This window comes from Megalops cyprinoides, chromosome 1 (assembly GCF_013368585.1).
Source record: "Megalops cyprinoides isolate fMegCyp1 chromosome 1, fMegCyp1.pri, whole genome shotgun sequence".
In the NCBI taxonomy this organism is placed as follows: domain Eukaryota; kingdom Metazoa; phylum Chordata; class Actinopteri; order Elopiformes; family Megalopidae; genus Megalops; species Megalops cyprinoides.
In genome coordinates, this window is record NC_050583.1 from 63,676,809 (window position 1) to 63,692,021 (window position 15,213).

Here is a 15,213-nt window from a genome sequence, read left to right on the forward strand (position 1 = left end):
CTGGGTTAACCTGTAGGCCTTCATACTTTCACCAAGGTACTATACACGTTTTAGTCAAACTAATCTCTGGATAAAATTTCATCCATTTAACAGTGTTTTGTTGGGAGTGCATTGTCGTTGGATATACAGTATATCACCATGGCAAAAGAAATATTCCATTATTTATGCATGTATAGTTTAGAAAACAAGTATACAGAGTTTGAATATTGATTATATATTTTTGCTGTCAGTTTACTTAACTGGTCATTTGTGACAAACTGTAATGCCTTTGGATGAATTTGAATTTTTCATTACTCCTTTACTGAGAAGGGTGATTTGGCACAGTTGATGACATGATTTATCCTGATGAAGTGAAACACACAGAAATCAATGCATTATGTATAATAAAAAGCATCTTCATACAGTGGTACATTGGAGGCTGGACTTACTAAGACAGCACACATACAGTGATGTAATTATCTCATAAAATGACCTTGCTCTTTATAGATGTAATCATACCAAGCTCAGTCCCCCAGTTCTGGCTTGACAGTGACTTGTGGTGTATTCACTGAGTCAATCCATTCCCACCTACATAATGGTATATTGGATGTCACTCATTTATAATGTTCACTTACCATTACAAATACTGTGGCAACCTTGAACAATTAAGAAGAAAAGTGGGGCACCCAGTCGTTGTGGTACAGCATACGAGAGACTTTAATAGGAAGATATTCTAGTGTAAGTAGTGTGATGTGCAAAGGAGCAAAAATAATTAGCCTACTTTTTATTACACAATAGCAGACACACATATCAAAGGCACCTTGTGCTGTTTATTGCATTAAGTATAACAAGGATATAGTGTCAAAACAAAATAAACATATTCAAAAGAAATGAGCTAAAGTGAATAAAAACAAAGGAGACAAAATCAAGTTGTGTAACTGTGTATGAGGCTAGGTTATTTATGAAAGCATAGTGCAGAGCCAGTGTAATCACTATTTAGAGGGGTTTCCTGATGATTGAAATGATGGGGATGTGGAAGAATGAGCATTTCATTTGTTTGCTAGCTGTTTGGTCTACTGTTACAGAGAATCATTGTCAGGCAAAAGACACAAAGTGTTCTGAAGCACACATGTGGCGCAAACTGCAGACAGCACATCATACTCAGCACAGGTGTTCTTGAAATGCACAAGAAATAAGGAAATCGATAACCTGCCTTAATTCTTTTACTATTTCATGATTTGTGTGTGCATTTTCTGAGGAATGCTTGGAAATCATACACATTATGAAACATATGATTTTTAAAAAATTAATTTATTGCTCCATTTTCTGTTTTCAGCAGTATTTGCGTATTGTACGCAGTTCCAAGGGTTACACTTTTTCAGTTTCAAAACAGTTGATTATTATTAAACATTAAAAAATAAATAAATAAAATGAAACATCATTGTAATGGTTTCAATTTGACAAAAATGTAACAGTCTGGTTAAAGATACTTAGCTTTCCTGTGTCTTTTTTGTTTTTGCTTTTTTTTTCCAAAAAAAAAAAAAAAAACAAACAACTGAAAACAAACAATGCATCACATAATACACACTAAAGCGGTAGAATATCAGATATGACCATAATGTATTTGCATAGGATAGATAAACAAGGAAATTATAATGGTATCATTTTCTTCTATCAAATTGCTGTAAAACATTTTTAAGGTCTCACCCTGCTTGTACTGTAGAGGTAGACAAATTACCCTACTGTGCACAATATTAAATGACACAAATACTAAAACATGGCAGAAACAAATCACAGTGTTCACTCACACAACACATCACTTCACACACCAAGTGGCCAGCTTGAGGGCTTGTGTCAAAGCAATAACTATATTCTAAGAAGGGGAAGAAACAGAGAAGGGCCTACTAGTTTTGATATGTTTGCCTCTGGTAAGGCATCAGTCTGGCTGATACCAATAAAGTCCTTTGATATGTTTAAGAAGTTTTGAATGCTGATTGATTTTGTGAGAGCCCCTCAAATGAACATCTCCTTGTTGATCCACATCAAGCTGCGTGTCTCATTGGGTTTGCACTCGTACTCAATGCTGGAGAAGCTGTTCCCCCACTGGCAGTGGTCCCTCTTGTGGTAGTTGTAATATTTTACCTGCCACACTGTCTCAAAGAGTCCGACTTCAGTGAACTGATTTGCAAAATGTCAAAAAGAGACAGACGTTAATTCTCTCCCCTCCCTTTAAGCAGACACTGAGGTTGATACTCTGTAAAACATACATTTTATATAACAACATGATAAAATATGCATTATTTGTTCATATCAACTGGGGTGGCAAGTTTACACTAGATTGGTCTTTGATTATCACTAATCATTGCAGTATTATAATAGATATTTTACAATGCTGCCTTTTAATTTTATTTTGCATGTATTATTTTATTTTATTTCATCTTACAGTATTCATTTTTTATTTTATACCCATCACCACTCCCTTTCTCAAGGAAAAAAAAACTCATTCTAAAATTACAGATACAGAATTCACTGAACACCATTGCTAAGGCTAACCATTATTGTGTCAATATTTGGTAAAATATGAGGACCACCCTGTACCCCTGGGGTCATACAATCCAGAATACACCTCTGCTCTGTCTTCAACACGTTGAAACCCTTAGGCAACACTCACTTTTTTCATTGGTTTTGCATTTCCTTAATACTTATTTTAATAGAGCAGTGTTTTGCAGACATAATATATAGTATGCACTATATAGTATGAAAAAGGCAGTTTGGTGATGGTTACAAAATTAAATTGCAACTCTGTCCTGGGTTTATCACCTTATCCCTACAGCAGCTGAAGGTTTTTGGTTGGTCTGAACCACAGGAAGTACATTTGATAACTTCATACATTTCAACAGGGAGTCTCCTACCTGCTGCCTTAGTATGATGTATTTTACTGTGCTGTTAATTGTTAATATGCCTGGGCATTTTGTTTATACAGTTCAGCATAACTGTGGTATATAAACAGTTAGAGGTCACACAGTAATTTTTTGGTTGCTTTAACTTTTAAGATTTCATGCAAAGTGCTTTTCAAATATTTGACAACTCACCACAGTTTAGAGGTGACCTGTACTTGAACTCAGTTTCTCAAAATTGAGGAAAAAATGATGACTGAAAGACAATGTTGAGACATAAACATGTCTTGAACTGTTGAGCTGACAATCAAAAATCCATGCTTGAACTAAACTGTGTGTCTAGGGGTGATAAGAAAGACCATCATGTTTTTGTTATTGTCAAATCTGATACTTCCACTTACATTTTAGGTGCCTCTAAGAGATCTTGAGAAAAGTCATTTTTGAAACAGATAAGTCTCTATTTTCTAAATTTCCTTCTATCTTGGTACGTCTCATGCAATTCATCTGACAGACATTTCTGTGCTACACAGTATTGCAAACACAATGTTGAGTAGACATTGTGCCTGTAGAACCTTTGGCATTAGTTGTCTGTGTACTTGAAAGAATGTAAGGAATATATTATGTTAACATTACCTGGATATTGACTTGAACAGGTTGTCTCTCCCCACTTTTGGTGTGCACAACCCCCTCTGTGTCATATGTTCCACTGTAACTTACAGACTGGGGGTCTTTGGACTGCTGCTCCAATGGAAAGCTCACCCCACCTATGCTCATGGTGCTGTGAAGAACAGTTTAAACATTGTATATGTTACAGTTGGCCTTACTTGTAATACTGCTGAATCTGTTAACATATGCTGCTAAATTGTTCTGGTTCATTTTTTTCTTTAAATATTCTAACAGACCACAATACCATCCGCTCTGTCTGCTTCCCCATTGCTGCATGCTTGTTCTCTAAGATTCTAAAGGAGGTCATCCTGACAGCAATAAACCTTCTTTTTCCCTTGGCACAAACGGCAGAGGATTTATCCTCTGCTGTGGATCAGAGAAGCAGTGGGAGTGAACAATCTGGCTACACCTTCTGTCAACCCCCTCCTTGATTTAATTGAAAAGGCATAATCAACCACACATAAACACCCGGCCAACATAATACACTCAGAATAAGACCAGTTTCGTCTACAATGGCATACATTTCCATTATTAGACCACAGATGGGCTAACGGCCGTAATTTGGAATACCTGTGGAAGACGATAAGGTCAAAGCATTGCACACGTTTATTGTGGACGCATTTTCTGCACATTCACATATGTAAAGGCAGCCGTAAGCTGCATGAATCGGCAGAGTTAAAATGGAATTATAACTTTATTAGATGTTAAATCAAGGCCAAACATATAACGGGCCTGTGGAATAAGGGTGGAAGGCAATAGTCCAACAATCACCGAAGCCGCTGAAGGCAGAAATTCTGTACCTGGAAGTTAAATGCACAATGCGATGTAAACATCGAAGAAGCACAATACATTGTGATTGTGATGGTGATCGAGTTATCGTTTATCGGCCAGTTAGTTCACTATACATATATATTAAATCGCAAGTACTTACGTGGCTTCAAGAGCGCCTGGTTTGACGATTACTTCAACTTTGTACTTTGACCCTGTCAGCAATTTTATCGTTCTGTTCTGGCCGAATCTCGTCCCGTCCACTTTGAAAAATACTGGACCGTTGCTGGGCTGACTTTTCAAAGAAATTCCGATCTTTATCAGTTGAGGAACGTCGCCCATGATTCATTAAATGTGATGCCTAGTCGTAGACTCGATTCCCGTTTTTCCAGGAGATAGCGATAAGAAAGAAATAGCGAAAGACTGAATTTACAAAAACAACACCAGGAAGGATGTTGTGACGTGGCCCAGCTAGGGAAAACCATAAAAAACACATCGCAGGCAAAGTCACAGCAAAAATTGTACCTCCCTGTCCACAATCCCACACTGACACGGAGATAATCCTCTCATGCGCGTGTGTCACAATGTACTACTGACATGGAAAGACAAAGCCACGGATGGATGAAGTATTGTGTCACACCTCACGGATAATTTAACTCGCGTAACAGCTGGTTCGATTTCAAACGTAGATTATGGTTTCATCCACGGAATATCATGTTTTATGCCTTTGGGTATATTTATATCTTTATTCCTTGACAAGATTTTACGTCGACCGACCCAAATAATTCAGACTACATTAGCATGCTCTAATTTTTTCCGATTTAAGGCATGGAAAAGAAACAGAGATATAAACACTCGATGTTAAACAATACAAAGAAGATCAAGAACGTTACCTAATTAGGGATAACCTCTTCTTTAATCCTGAAACACTGCCAAGCACTTAAGATTGTGATCTCATGAACCCACGGATTTTCTGCTTGGATCCGTGTAACTGTCCGAAGTCCTGAAACGGAGTACCCAAAATAAACTTTAAAAAGACTCATTGACCGTGCTCATTTGAAAGCATCGTTGAGATTGGCTTTATGTACATATACAAACAAATCGCAAGATGCTAAACCAGTCAATACGTCAGCGAAAATCAGTTAAATTGGAAGAAGAGCCTATCCCTTTATTGGAGTCATTGGGCAGAAAAGAGCGTACTCCTCAGTAATATGGAGAATGTATATTATTTTATATGGGCTTGGATAATATAAATTAAGCCCGTGATTTGTTGAATTACTCATTTAACAGCCAATACTGCTTAAATGGGTATGAATTGAGTAAGGAAAAGCCTGTTGCGTTCACCGTATGGTGTTGACAGTTCAAAGAATGCTATTGCAACAGCAGAGGGCGATATTGTAATGGGTCTACATTTCTGAGGTCCTCTACCATGCCCTGTCGCAGTCGCCAAGAAACGTATACGTTGTATTTATAGTCCCAATTTCTGGAAATTAGTGATACACCATTTCAACCAATGAAGAACATTACGTCACTCAGAGCGTTTCAAACAGGTCTACAAGGTCCACACTGTGATTGGATCTATTCCTCTTAGGTGACCGTATTGAATTATTGAATTTTGCTAGGCCTATTTATTTATTTTCTGTGGATTCATTTGATTACGATGCTACCCGCACCTATTTGTGTATTCCCTATATTTTATAGGAACTGATTACTCAGATGTATAGTTATCTTCTGATTTGCTACAGGGATACTCATGTCAATAGATACAACCCCTTATATACGGCTAGTTCATATATCAGTTAATTTATTATACAACGGCGGCGCTTGTTTTAATATCATAAAAACTGCGCCAGAGGGCACAGGTTTTACTTTTACCCGAACCTGCAATACCCAGAGCATTTCTCAAATGAAAGTGTCCTCTGACTATCCTGTTCTCTACCGCTACTATATCCATGCATACATGATGTGAGAAGTACTTTACAATTTCCCGTTACATTCATGTGAGCAAGTGCACGTATGAAATTGCAAACACGCTTGAAGCGGTATTATTTGAAGGTTCAGCCCATAATCCTTTTTATATTTTAAAACGATTTAATTTTGCATCCTCATAAGTTATCAACTAAGCACCACAAGGCAACTGTGAACATACAATATTTTGTGAACGTGATTACAGCATATAAACTATTTACATTTATGGCGTTCATGCAGCGTTTCAGGGTGACGTTTATTGTGAAGTATGTTCTGATGGATAACAGCGTAGGATATTCAGGACATAGATAAATCAGGGGAAATGTAGTGTCCTGGAGTCTGTGCAGTCTCATCAAATTCTGAGAGCAGGAAAGCTGCCCACTGTTTGTTTATTAAATCTAAATAATCCTGCAGCCATTTGTCCATTGAGAAGCAAAGTAGCTTACGTTCGTTGGAAAATCTTTTTACAGACAAAAAGCATATACAACATACAAAATAAAAGGGCAATGCAAGACATTTTATTGCATGCTTTCAGGTTTCAAACCAAGTAAACATGATATAGGACACAAAGGAAAAACTACATTAAAGAATTAAAGATGTATGACAAAATGGCACCTTGATCCAGAATGATTGTAGCCTACAGCAGGCCATTCTCACAACAGATTGCCTAAGGGGCCATAATTACCAATGTTAACAATTTATATAAACAGCAACTTATATATTGCAGAGACTATACCTATAACATGCATAAGGAACAGGACTTTCATTCAGATACTATTCCTTCTTCCAACAATTCCCATTTGCTCTTTTGATATAGCCCCCTGCTGATATAGCCCCCTTTGGATTTTTGTGCAGATACCCTCTTATAATCTATCGTGGGTTTTTGGTTATTTCAGAGAAACTGATGCATTGGCTACATCAGCAGCAGATGAATCTATAGGAGAAGAGAACAGGTATAAACCTGCTTCAAGTAGGCCTTATACTGAATTGTTTCTGCTATATTGTCTGGAGCATTGACACAGCTGCAAACACACAAAGGAAATCTAATTTGAGAAAAAAAAAACAGTGAGCTGGGGGCTGATGAATAAATAATTGCACTATTCAAGTAATTCAAATGACAGTTGTGTTACAGAGGTGCAGGGGCAGAGCTCTTGGATTTTCCATAGACCTGTCATTGCAGAACTATTCCATAGTGCAGGTTGTAGAGACTCCAGTACACGTCAGTAGAACTTTTGGAGGATTGTCTTGATTTAAGAGATTGAGAATTGAGAATTTTTAAGTCCACACCCAGCCTGATAAGGTTGCTGTATTACCTCCTCTGCAGTGTCTGCTCCATGGATATAGGATATACTTGCACCTGCTATTTTGCTCCTATAAACCTCTGAACAATACTGATCTCTGATCAGTGCTGAAGTGAGCACAGATTTTTACCTGACATCGTAGATCAGTAGTGATGGATGGCGCAGGGAAAAAAGGAGCAGTCCGGAATGTAACCTATGGTGGGTGTATGGTAGACAGCTGGCTGCCATTGATTTCATCAGGCTGACAAGTAGAAACTTGGACAGACAATTCATCAGGATTTATTCGTCTACTAACACAGTACCTACAGGGCCTCCCACTCAGTCAGTATGAGAAAAAAAAAAAACAAAAACTTCAGAACAGAAGGACTGCTTCTCAAAATGAGTTCAGCGCTGGTTCCTTTATTTTTAAGTGTCTACAAATGTTATTACCACACATTCCAATAAGTGATCCAATGTTTATAGTCATGTGTATTAATAATACAATGAAATACTTGTGCTCCGACTCTCTCTGCCTTAACATGAAGGGCACACCATCACAAAACCAACAAAGGGGGACATTACAGACCTACATAGACACATTGCACACGTAGGTATACATTATATATACACAGAATACAGAACACAATAACATTACATATTATACAACGACAATGTGTGGTGCATATGGTTGTGTCAGCTGTTCAGCAACCTGATTGCCTGTGGGAAGAAACTGTTACAGAGATGGATAGTATGTGATTTGATGCTCCGGTAGCGGGAGGAGTGAGAACAGAACATGAGCGGGGTGGTTGGTGTCCTTAATGATGTTTTGGGCTTTCCTTTTGCATCGAGTGGTGTAGATGTTATGAAGTAGTGGTAGTTCTGTGCCAATGATTTTTGCTGCTGTCTTTACAGTCCTTTGTAGCAGTCTGCAGTCCTGAGCAGCCAGGGTGCCAAACCACACTGTGATACAAGCCTGTCAGTACACTCTCCGTGGTACAGTGATAAAAGTTCACAAGAGCTTTGGTACTTATGCCAAAACTCTTGAGATGCCTCAGAAAGTACAGTCTCTGCTATGCTTTCTTGAGGATGCAATTGGTGTTAAGAGACCATGTGAGGGTGTCTGAGATGTGTATGCCAAGAAATCTAAAACTATCAACAATTTCAACAGATGACCCATTGATGGAAATATGAATGTGATTTCCTCTGATCTTTCTTAAGTCAACAATGATTTATTTTGTCTTATTGACATTTAGAGAGAGGTTGTTGTCATGGCACCATATGGTTACTTCTTCCAGCCCTCCTATAGGCCCTCTCATCACTGTCACTTATAAGGCCATCACTGTGGTGTCGTCTGCAAATTTTATGATGCTGTTGTTGTCATATTTGGCAACACAGTCATGTGTAAACTGTACTGTAAGACTGTACAATAGGGGACTGAGACAGCAGCCCTGAGGCATGCCAGTCCTTAGAACTAATGTAGATATATACATGTCACTGGTAATGTCTTATATTGTCAGGGATGCTCAATAAGGGACCAAGATTCTACATTTGAAAGTATTGGCAAAACTGGGCCTCTTGTCTATGCTATAGGAAACTCCAAGGAGATCGAGGCTCAAATTCAATCTTACCTTCTTCAATGACTGAGCAAAGAATTCAAGAAACTCACTTTTTTTCTCTTGCACAACATTTTAGTGGTCACTGAAATAACTCTGAAATGTTACCAAATTAACGAAACGATGTAGCCATTGCTTAATTTCGTAACTTACATGTCCGTATAAAATACATTGTTAAAATGATTGAATCCGGCTGACTGACACTGCAAATGTAGAAAAAGGAATACATAACTGTCCATAGATTAATGATAAATTCTTAGTCAAATAAAACCCCACAAAATAAGGAAGAGGAAAAAAGACATGCTTGACGGCTAAATGATAGGTGTTCCCCTTTCATGCAATTTACACATTTAGATCAATACTGGAAAGGTGTAGCTCTTTGTTGTTCTTGTTTCTTTCTTCTGAATGATGGATGTTATTCCTTTGATTTATTTACAGTTTGAAGAGTGGCTGCAATTTAGGGTGAAATGCCAGAGGATGCTTAGGTAAGTATATGCATGCCTAAAGACATGACAGCTGAATCAAGCTTGAGGGATTTTTTTAAACCTTACACTTTTAATCAGAGGAGTAAGAGATAAGGGAAGAGGACAAGTGTTGAGGGTTTTTTTTTAAATTCAGTTACTCAGCGTCAGATGCTGAAAAATGAAAGAAAATGGCTTGTGCCTCCCATCCCCTCCTTTTGACACATCCGTTTGAGGAACTCTGTGGTATAAACCGTTGGCCAGAGACCAGTGGGCGGGGGCAGTCTGGCTGAAGGCACAGTTTCTTAGGCTTCTTAGGCTACAGCTGAAGCTGCTGTCAGACCTGGACCTAGCACCTAAATGGAGCCACAGACGATCAGAGAGGGATATCTAGTTAAAAAGGTAAGACGGAGGTGGAAGGTGGAGGTAGTTCCCCAGCCATCTATTGGTCCTTCTCATGATGGGATTTGTTCAATAGAACATATATTTCTAAACAACACATCAAAACATTGGTAAGCACAATAACAATAAAACTGTTTTCATAACCATGGATATGGTGTGGTGGACAATTCAGTTGATTGTGATGTGAATAATTGATGTATATGATTAAATCGCTGAAAAATGATTGGAATGGAAGGAATGTTATGTATAAAAATGTATTTATGCAAATCATCACAGTTTGTTCCTTATACTCACCAAAGTAAATTAAAATCTATGGTATTAGGAAGTAGTAATGAGCACAAAAAGCACCATCTCTCGGCAGATACATAGTTTACATGTAAAATAAATACTTGTGATGAAACAGCAAATTTAGGCAGGAAAAAATAGATGGGATTACTCAAAAAGGCATCAACCCAAAGAGACTGAAATAGTAAACTAGAACAGAAAGGTTACAGAGCATGATGCAATGATTTATCAAAAGGAAATTAACTCTAAATAGGTGTTCATGTAGGTTGTGTAAACCTAAATGCAGGCTGTTTAATTTACTAAAGCACCCACAACTGTCCTATATTCTTGTGGTGACAATGTGTTATACAAGCACTGAGCCCTTAAGCCCATGAACCTGCTGAAACAGACATCATTATTGTATACAGCCACACCAATAAATGCTTCTCATCCTACTTTAAAAACTGAAAAGGATCAAAGCTGTACATTTTGCGCTACAGTTATGGTCAAAATTCAGAATGTACAAAACATGTTTGTTTTGTGTGCAAACTGAATTGTATGTTGTGTGTAAAATATTAAAGCTGAATTCATGACATTGCTTGCAGTACTGAACAAGAAAATCAAGATTAATTGCAAGAGCTGATGTCCAAGGTCCTGATAATCCTGACGAGGGTTAATGATAATAATATTAATGGGTTGGCATGAGTTCACAATGATAAAATCATAGTTAAAATTGTTTTTTTCAGATTTTATTGCCAATGAGGAAACAATGTAACCACTGTTTCTATCTAACTAACAACATTGTTTAGCTAACTTCGGTGTATAAATCAGGTCCAAAGCAAAAGAATATTTTGTGGTTGATATTTGCTAGTTTTCAGCTACATGTTTAACATAACAAAATCTTCCTTAAATAGTATTTTAGCAACTATATCACTGCTCAGGCTGTGGCTCTCCTTAAAATGGTTATAACCTAATTCAGTCTTGCCCCTCACGTTCCTTCTCCTGGGTCCCCAGCGTACACTTTTGAACACTTGGAATGTGGTGTGGGTGGTGTTGTCGGATGATGGGGTGGAGTTCTACAAGAAGAAGACTGACAGCAGTCCCAAAGGAATGTTCCCGCTGAAAGGGGCCAAGCTCACCAGCCCTTGTCAGGACTTCAGCCGAAAGATGGTAAAAACATTAATGATAGCATTAGGCTTCCTGTCCGCTGATGATGCTTGTAATGTTGAGAGTTCCACTGAAATTCCACTGAATTCTGTTTCCTCTGTTGTGTTGCAGCTGGTCTTCAAGGTCACCACAGCAAGTAAACAAGACCATTACTTTCAGGCCTCCCATCTGGAGGAGAGAGAACTCTGGACCAAAGACATCAAGAGGGCCATCACCTGTCTGGATGGTGGCATGAAATTCACAAGGAAGTCGACACGGAGGTCCATTCGGTTGCCTGAAAATGTGAATCTGAAGTATGGCTCCCCATGATGAAGGAAGGTTCAGATACTGTAACCTTACTGGGTGTTAGACAGGGAGAACGCATTCATATCTTGATGTACATTGATGGTTCCAAATCTGTTTTAACCTCATCTCACCTGAACTCTTTGCTTTGAAAATTCTTTATGGATTTTCAGGAAGGTGACCAACTACTGATGAAACCATGCTGATATTTTCTTTCAGTGAGCTATATGTCTTAATGAAAGACCCAGACTCAGGATTGAAAGAGATGACACTTGAGAAGGAGAAAAGAGTCTTCAATCAATGTTTCACTGGTACAAAGAACCAAGAAAATGCTATACACACAAATAAAGAAATGGAGTAAATAAAGACATGTAATACATTATATTTGCTTAAATTTGCTACTCAGGGCTTTAACTTTAGCAAGGATTAGAAGGTTTTGATCATTTCAGAGCTACTGATTTAGAGGTTGCTGCTATCCTCAAGGGAAAGGCTGATAGACCCAGTCTTTCTTAGGGGATGTGGGCCTCATTGATTAAATAACTGTTCTTCACCATGGGGCAGGGAGCATGGTGCTCGACTGGCTGGTGTCCACGAACCACGCCAGGAACAGGCATGAGGGGCTGATGTTGGCCACCGGGCTCCTCAATGAGGGCTTCCTGCAGCCAGCTGGTGATACATCCAAGAGGGCAGCCACAGCCACAGCCGAATCAGCCCTGCTGGACCAGAATGATGCAATCTATTACTTTGTGAGTTGCACAACTTGAACTAACTGTACAGGCAGCTGATAAGCAGCAGCATATTTAGAAGTAGCACTGAGATCTTCATTAGTGACTGGACAACAGCAATTCTTAAAGAAATGAGAGCGACAGAGTAGTTACATGAAACAATGGGGTCGAGAGAGGAGTCCGGATAGAAAGGGATTCTAGGACAACTACACTTTGCTCTTTTCCTTTGTTCAGCTAGCAACAGGTTTAGGGGAATATAAAATAGGCCAGCTGCTTGGAAATTCTTTCACTGATGTTGACACTTCTGGTTTCTTGCAGGCAGACAGTGGCTTTTTCTGTGAAGGGTACTCCAGTGATGAGGATGTGATCACAAAGGAGGAGTTCAGGGGGATCATCATAAAGCAGGGGTGTTTGCTGAAACAGGTAAGACACTGTACAATTCTTAATACTCCACAGTGCTAAGTCAACAATGTCCAGTTGAGGGACTGGACATCGGACAATGGGTCTGACAGTAGATTTTAAAGATATCCAATGTACTACTTGAATTAACAGACAAAACTCTCAAATGTGATACACACGTTGTCTCACTGTAGTGTGAAATTATATTCAGTCTGTTTTGCAATATATCACTCAAAACTGTGACTTAAGACCTTTGTGGAAATGAGGTGAGGTGCGATGGACTTCTTGAGTCCTAAAATTAAGATGTGTTCTGTTTTTTTTTTGTTTAAAATACATCTGGCCTTCTCTTTGTAGGGGCATCGCAGGAAAAACTGGAAGGTGCGCAAATTCACCCTAAGGGATGATCCTGCGTACATGCACTACTATGACCCCACAAAGGTAAGCCGCACCGGAGCTCTGAAGGTTTTTCCTTTTCATCTGTGAAAAAAAGTGACTGCATATCGCTGTTTATAGGTCTACATCTTAGACAAACCCATGTCTCATTACTGCGGGCACTTCAACTTCCTGATCATGCACAGGAAGTGATTAGTCAGTGTAGGATGTGATCCTCATATGCAAAACAAAAAAAAAAAATCTTGAGAGGTTTGAGGTTATTGCTAAATACATCAGCCAACAGGCTTACTCACAGAGACATATACGCACTTGCATAAATAACACATTTCAAATGAATTATGACACATCCATGCTTATGGCACACTCATCTAAAAGCATAACAATATGGAGATATCAAATCAGTAATGACTGAACACTGTTTCGGCCGCATCTGTCCGCCATCCCTATTGTTTATTTCACTGATGAGCACAAATATTCTATGAGCTGTTGTGACATGCTGTAGATAGACAGACAAGGAAGCAGATTGAAATGCTCTATTCTTGGTGCACCTCCTTTCTCTCTATCTCTCCGCACTTCTAGGCTGAAGGGGAGCCCCTGGGCTCCATCCACCTGCGTGGCTCGGTGGTAACTGCTGTAGAATATGTACCTGATGGTTAGTTTGGAAAATACTATTTATACAATTGCTTTCCTTAAACACCCCAGACTATTCTCTGAAACCTGAATAGTACAATCTTAAAATGATAATGTAATTTGTGTCTAAACAGTGCTTTACCTGAACTTTAGTTGATTGAATTAAGATCATATTTTTAGGGGAAATTATTTTCAAGGGAATGACTTTAGCTGAACATACAAAACATACACCGAATGTCCCAAGGTGTAATTTAAAAGGCTGCAAAATGCTACACTGATATATTCTTGCATAACTCCATTCTGTATATATTTTTTTTTTTTAATTTTGATCGTTTTATATTTCTCTCCTCAGCAAAAAAGCATGACGTGTCTGGAAATCTCTTTGAAATCATCACATCAGATGACACCCACATTTTCTTGCAAGCTTCCACAGCAGAGGAACGCAAAGAGTGGATTCAAGCAATTCACACCGTGTCCAAGACTGGAAAATAACAAGCAAGACCACAGAGAGTGTATTCTTAATAAAAATATGAACCTTTAAAATTTATGTTTACATTGATATGCACAATGCTTCATATCAGTATCAGTTTTGAAGTCAAAAAAGTTATATCCAAAAAAGTGTTGTGTGTGTTTGTATAGTTGTTGACAAATTTAAATTTGAGAAAGGCATCTCACTTATGACACTTGATGCTATTTAATCATTTTGAAAGACATGCATATATGATATATTATATTCTGCACCTGATGAACTTTCCTTATTAATTTTCTTCTCAATTTACAAACTATTTTTTCCACATTTACTCTGTCAAAGGCATTGCATTGCATTATTGGCATTTAGCAGATGCTCTTATCCAGAGAGACTTACAGTTGGTTAGTTTTTTTTTTTTTTTTTTACATTACCCATTTATACAGCTGTATATTTACTGAGGCAATTGGGGGTTAAGTACCTTGCCCAAGGATACAGCACCAGGGAATTGAATCGGCAACCTTTCAGTCACAAGTTCTGCTCCTTAACCACTATACTACATTAACTTGCATGAGTTAGCTAGGCTATAAATCATAGTAAATTGGCTTCAGAAATGTGACATATTAGAAAAATTGCAAAACTATTTTAGCTAGTGTAGCAGACCTGAAAGTAGCTTCTGGAGGCCTGTGTAAAAATGGGAGTGTAGCAGTTAGCACAGTGGTGTCATCACACCCTGAGACTTGATTAGCTAGCATTGTTGTCTATGGAGCTAGGGGCAAATTGCCTTTAGCTCAACAAGTAATGATGTTGGTGATTAGATTAAGTTATGCCATGAGAAAAGGGGTCAGATCTC

At 38.4% G+C, this 15,213-nt stretch overlaps 2 protein-coding genes across 2 annotated transcripts; one reads left to right on the forward strand and one right to left on the reverse strand.

Annotated features, from left to right (window-relative positions):
- Window positions 1-1,579: 1,579 nt before the first annotated feature.
- LOC118783843 (CB1 cannabinoid receptor-interacting protein 1-like) lies at window positions 1,580-4,883 on the reverse strand. The gene is made up of 3 exons (XM_036537804.1): window positions 4,474-4,883; window positions 3,510-3,654; window positions 1,580-2,157 (listed from the first exon to the last, which is right to left on the reverse strand). Exons 1-3 carry the CDS (start codon window positions 4,650-4,652, stop codon window positions 1,993-1,995), a joined length of 489 nt encoding a protein of 162 aa, XP_036393697.1. The 5' UTR covers window positions 4,653-4,883; the 3' UTR covers window positions 1,580-1,992.
- A 5,086-nt stretch (window positions 4,884-9,969) lies between these two features.
- On the forward strand, window positions 9,970-14,386 carry LOC118792762 (pleckstrin-like). The gene is made up of 9 exons (XM_036550682.1): window positions 9,970-10,034; window positions 11,313-11,468; window positions 11,577-11,758; window positions 11,967-12,058; window positions 12,309-12,493; window positions 12,791-12,895; window positions 13,226-13,309; window positions 13,844-13,916; window positions 14,247-14,386. The coding sequence occupies exons 1-9, from the start codon at window positions 9,993-9,995 to the stop codon at window positions 14,384-14,386; spliced, it is 1,059 nt and encodes a 352-aa protein (XP_036406575.1). The 5' UTR covers window positions 9,970-9,992.
- Window positions 14,387-15,213: the final 827 nt, after the last annotated feature.

Excerpts from the sequence above, each read along its gene's own strand:
- LOC118783843 (XM_036537804.1), bottom strand. The coding sequence starts at position 4,652 with ATGGGCGACGTTCCTCAACTGATAAAGATCGGAATTTCTTTGAAAAGT. Across the intron at positions 3,655-4,473 it reads CCAGGCGCTCTTGAAGCCAC|CACCATGAGCATAGGTGGGG; the intron begins GTAAGTACTTGC and ends TGTTCTTCACAG. Across the intron at positions 2,158-3,509 it reads CTGTTCAAGTCAATATCCAG|TTCACTGAAGTCGGACTCTT; the intron begins GTAATGTTAACA and ends TTTGCAAATCAG.
- LOC118792762 (XM_036550682.1), top strand. The coding sequence starts at position 9,993 with ATGGAGCCACAGACGATCAGAGAGGGATATCTAGTTAAAAAG. Across the intron at positions 10,035-11,312 it reads AGGGATATCTAGTTAAAAAG|CGTACACTTTTGAACACTTG; the intron begins GTAAGACGGAGG and ends CTGGGTCCCCAG. Across the intron at positions 12,494-12,790 it reads ATGATGCAATCTATTACTTT|GCAGACAGTGGCTTTTTCTG; the intron begins GTGAGTTGCACA and ends GGTTTCTTGCAG.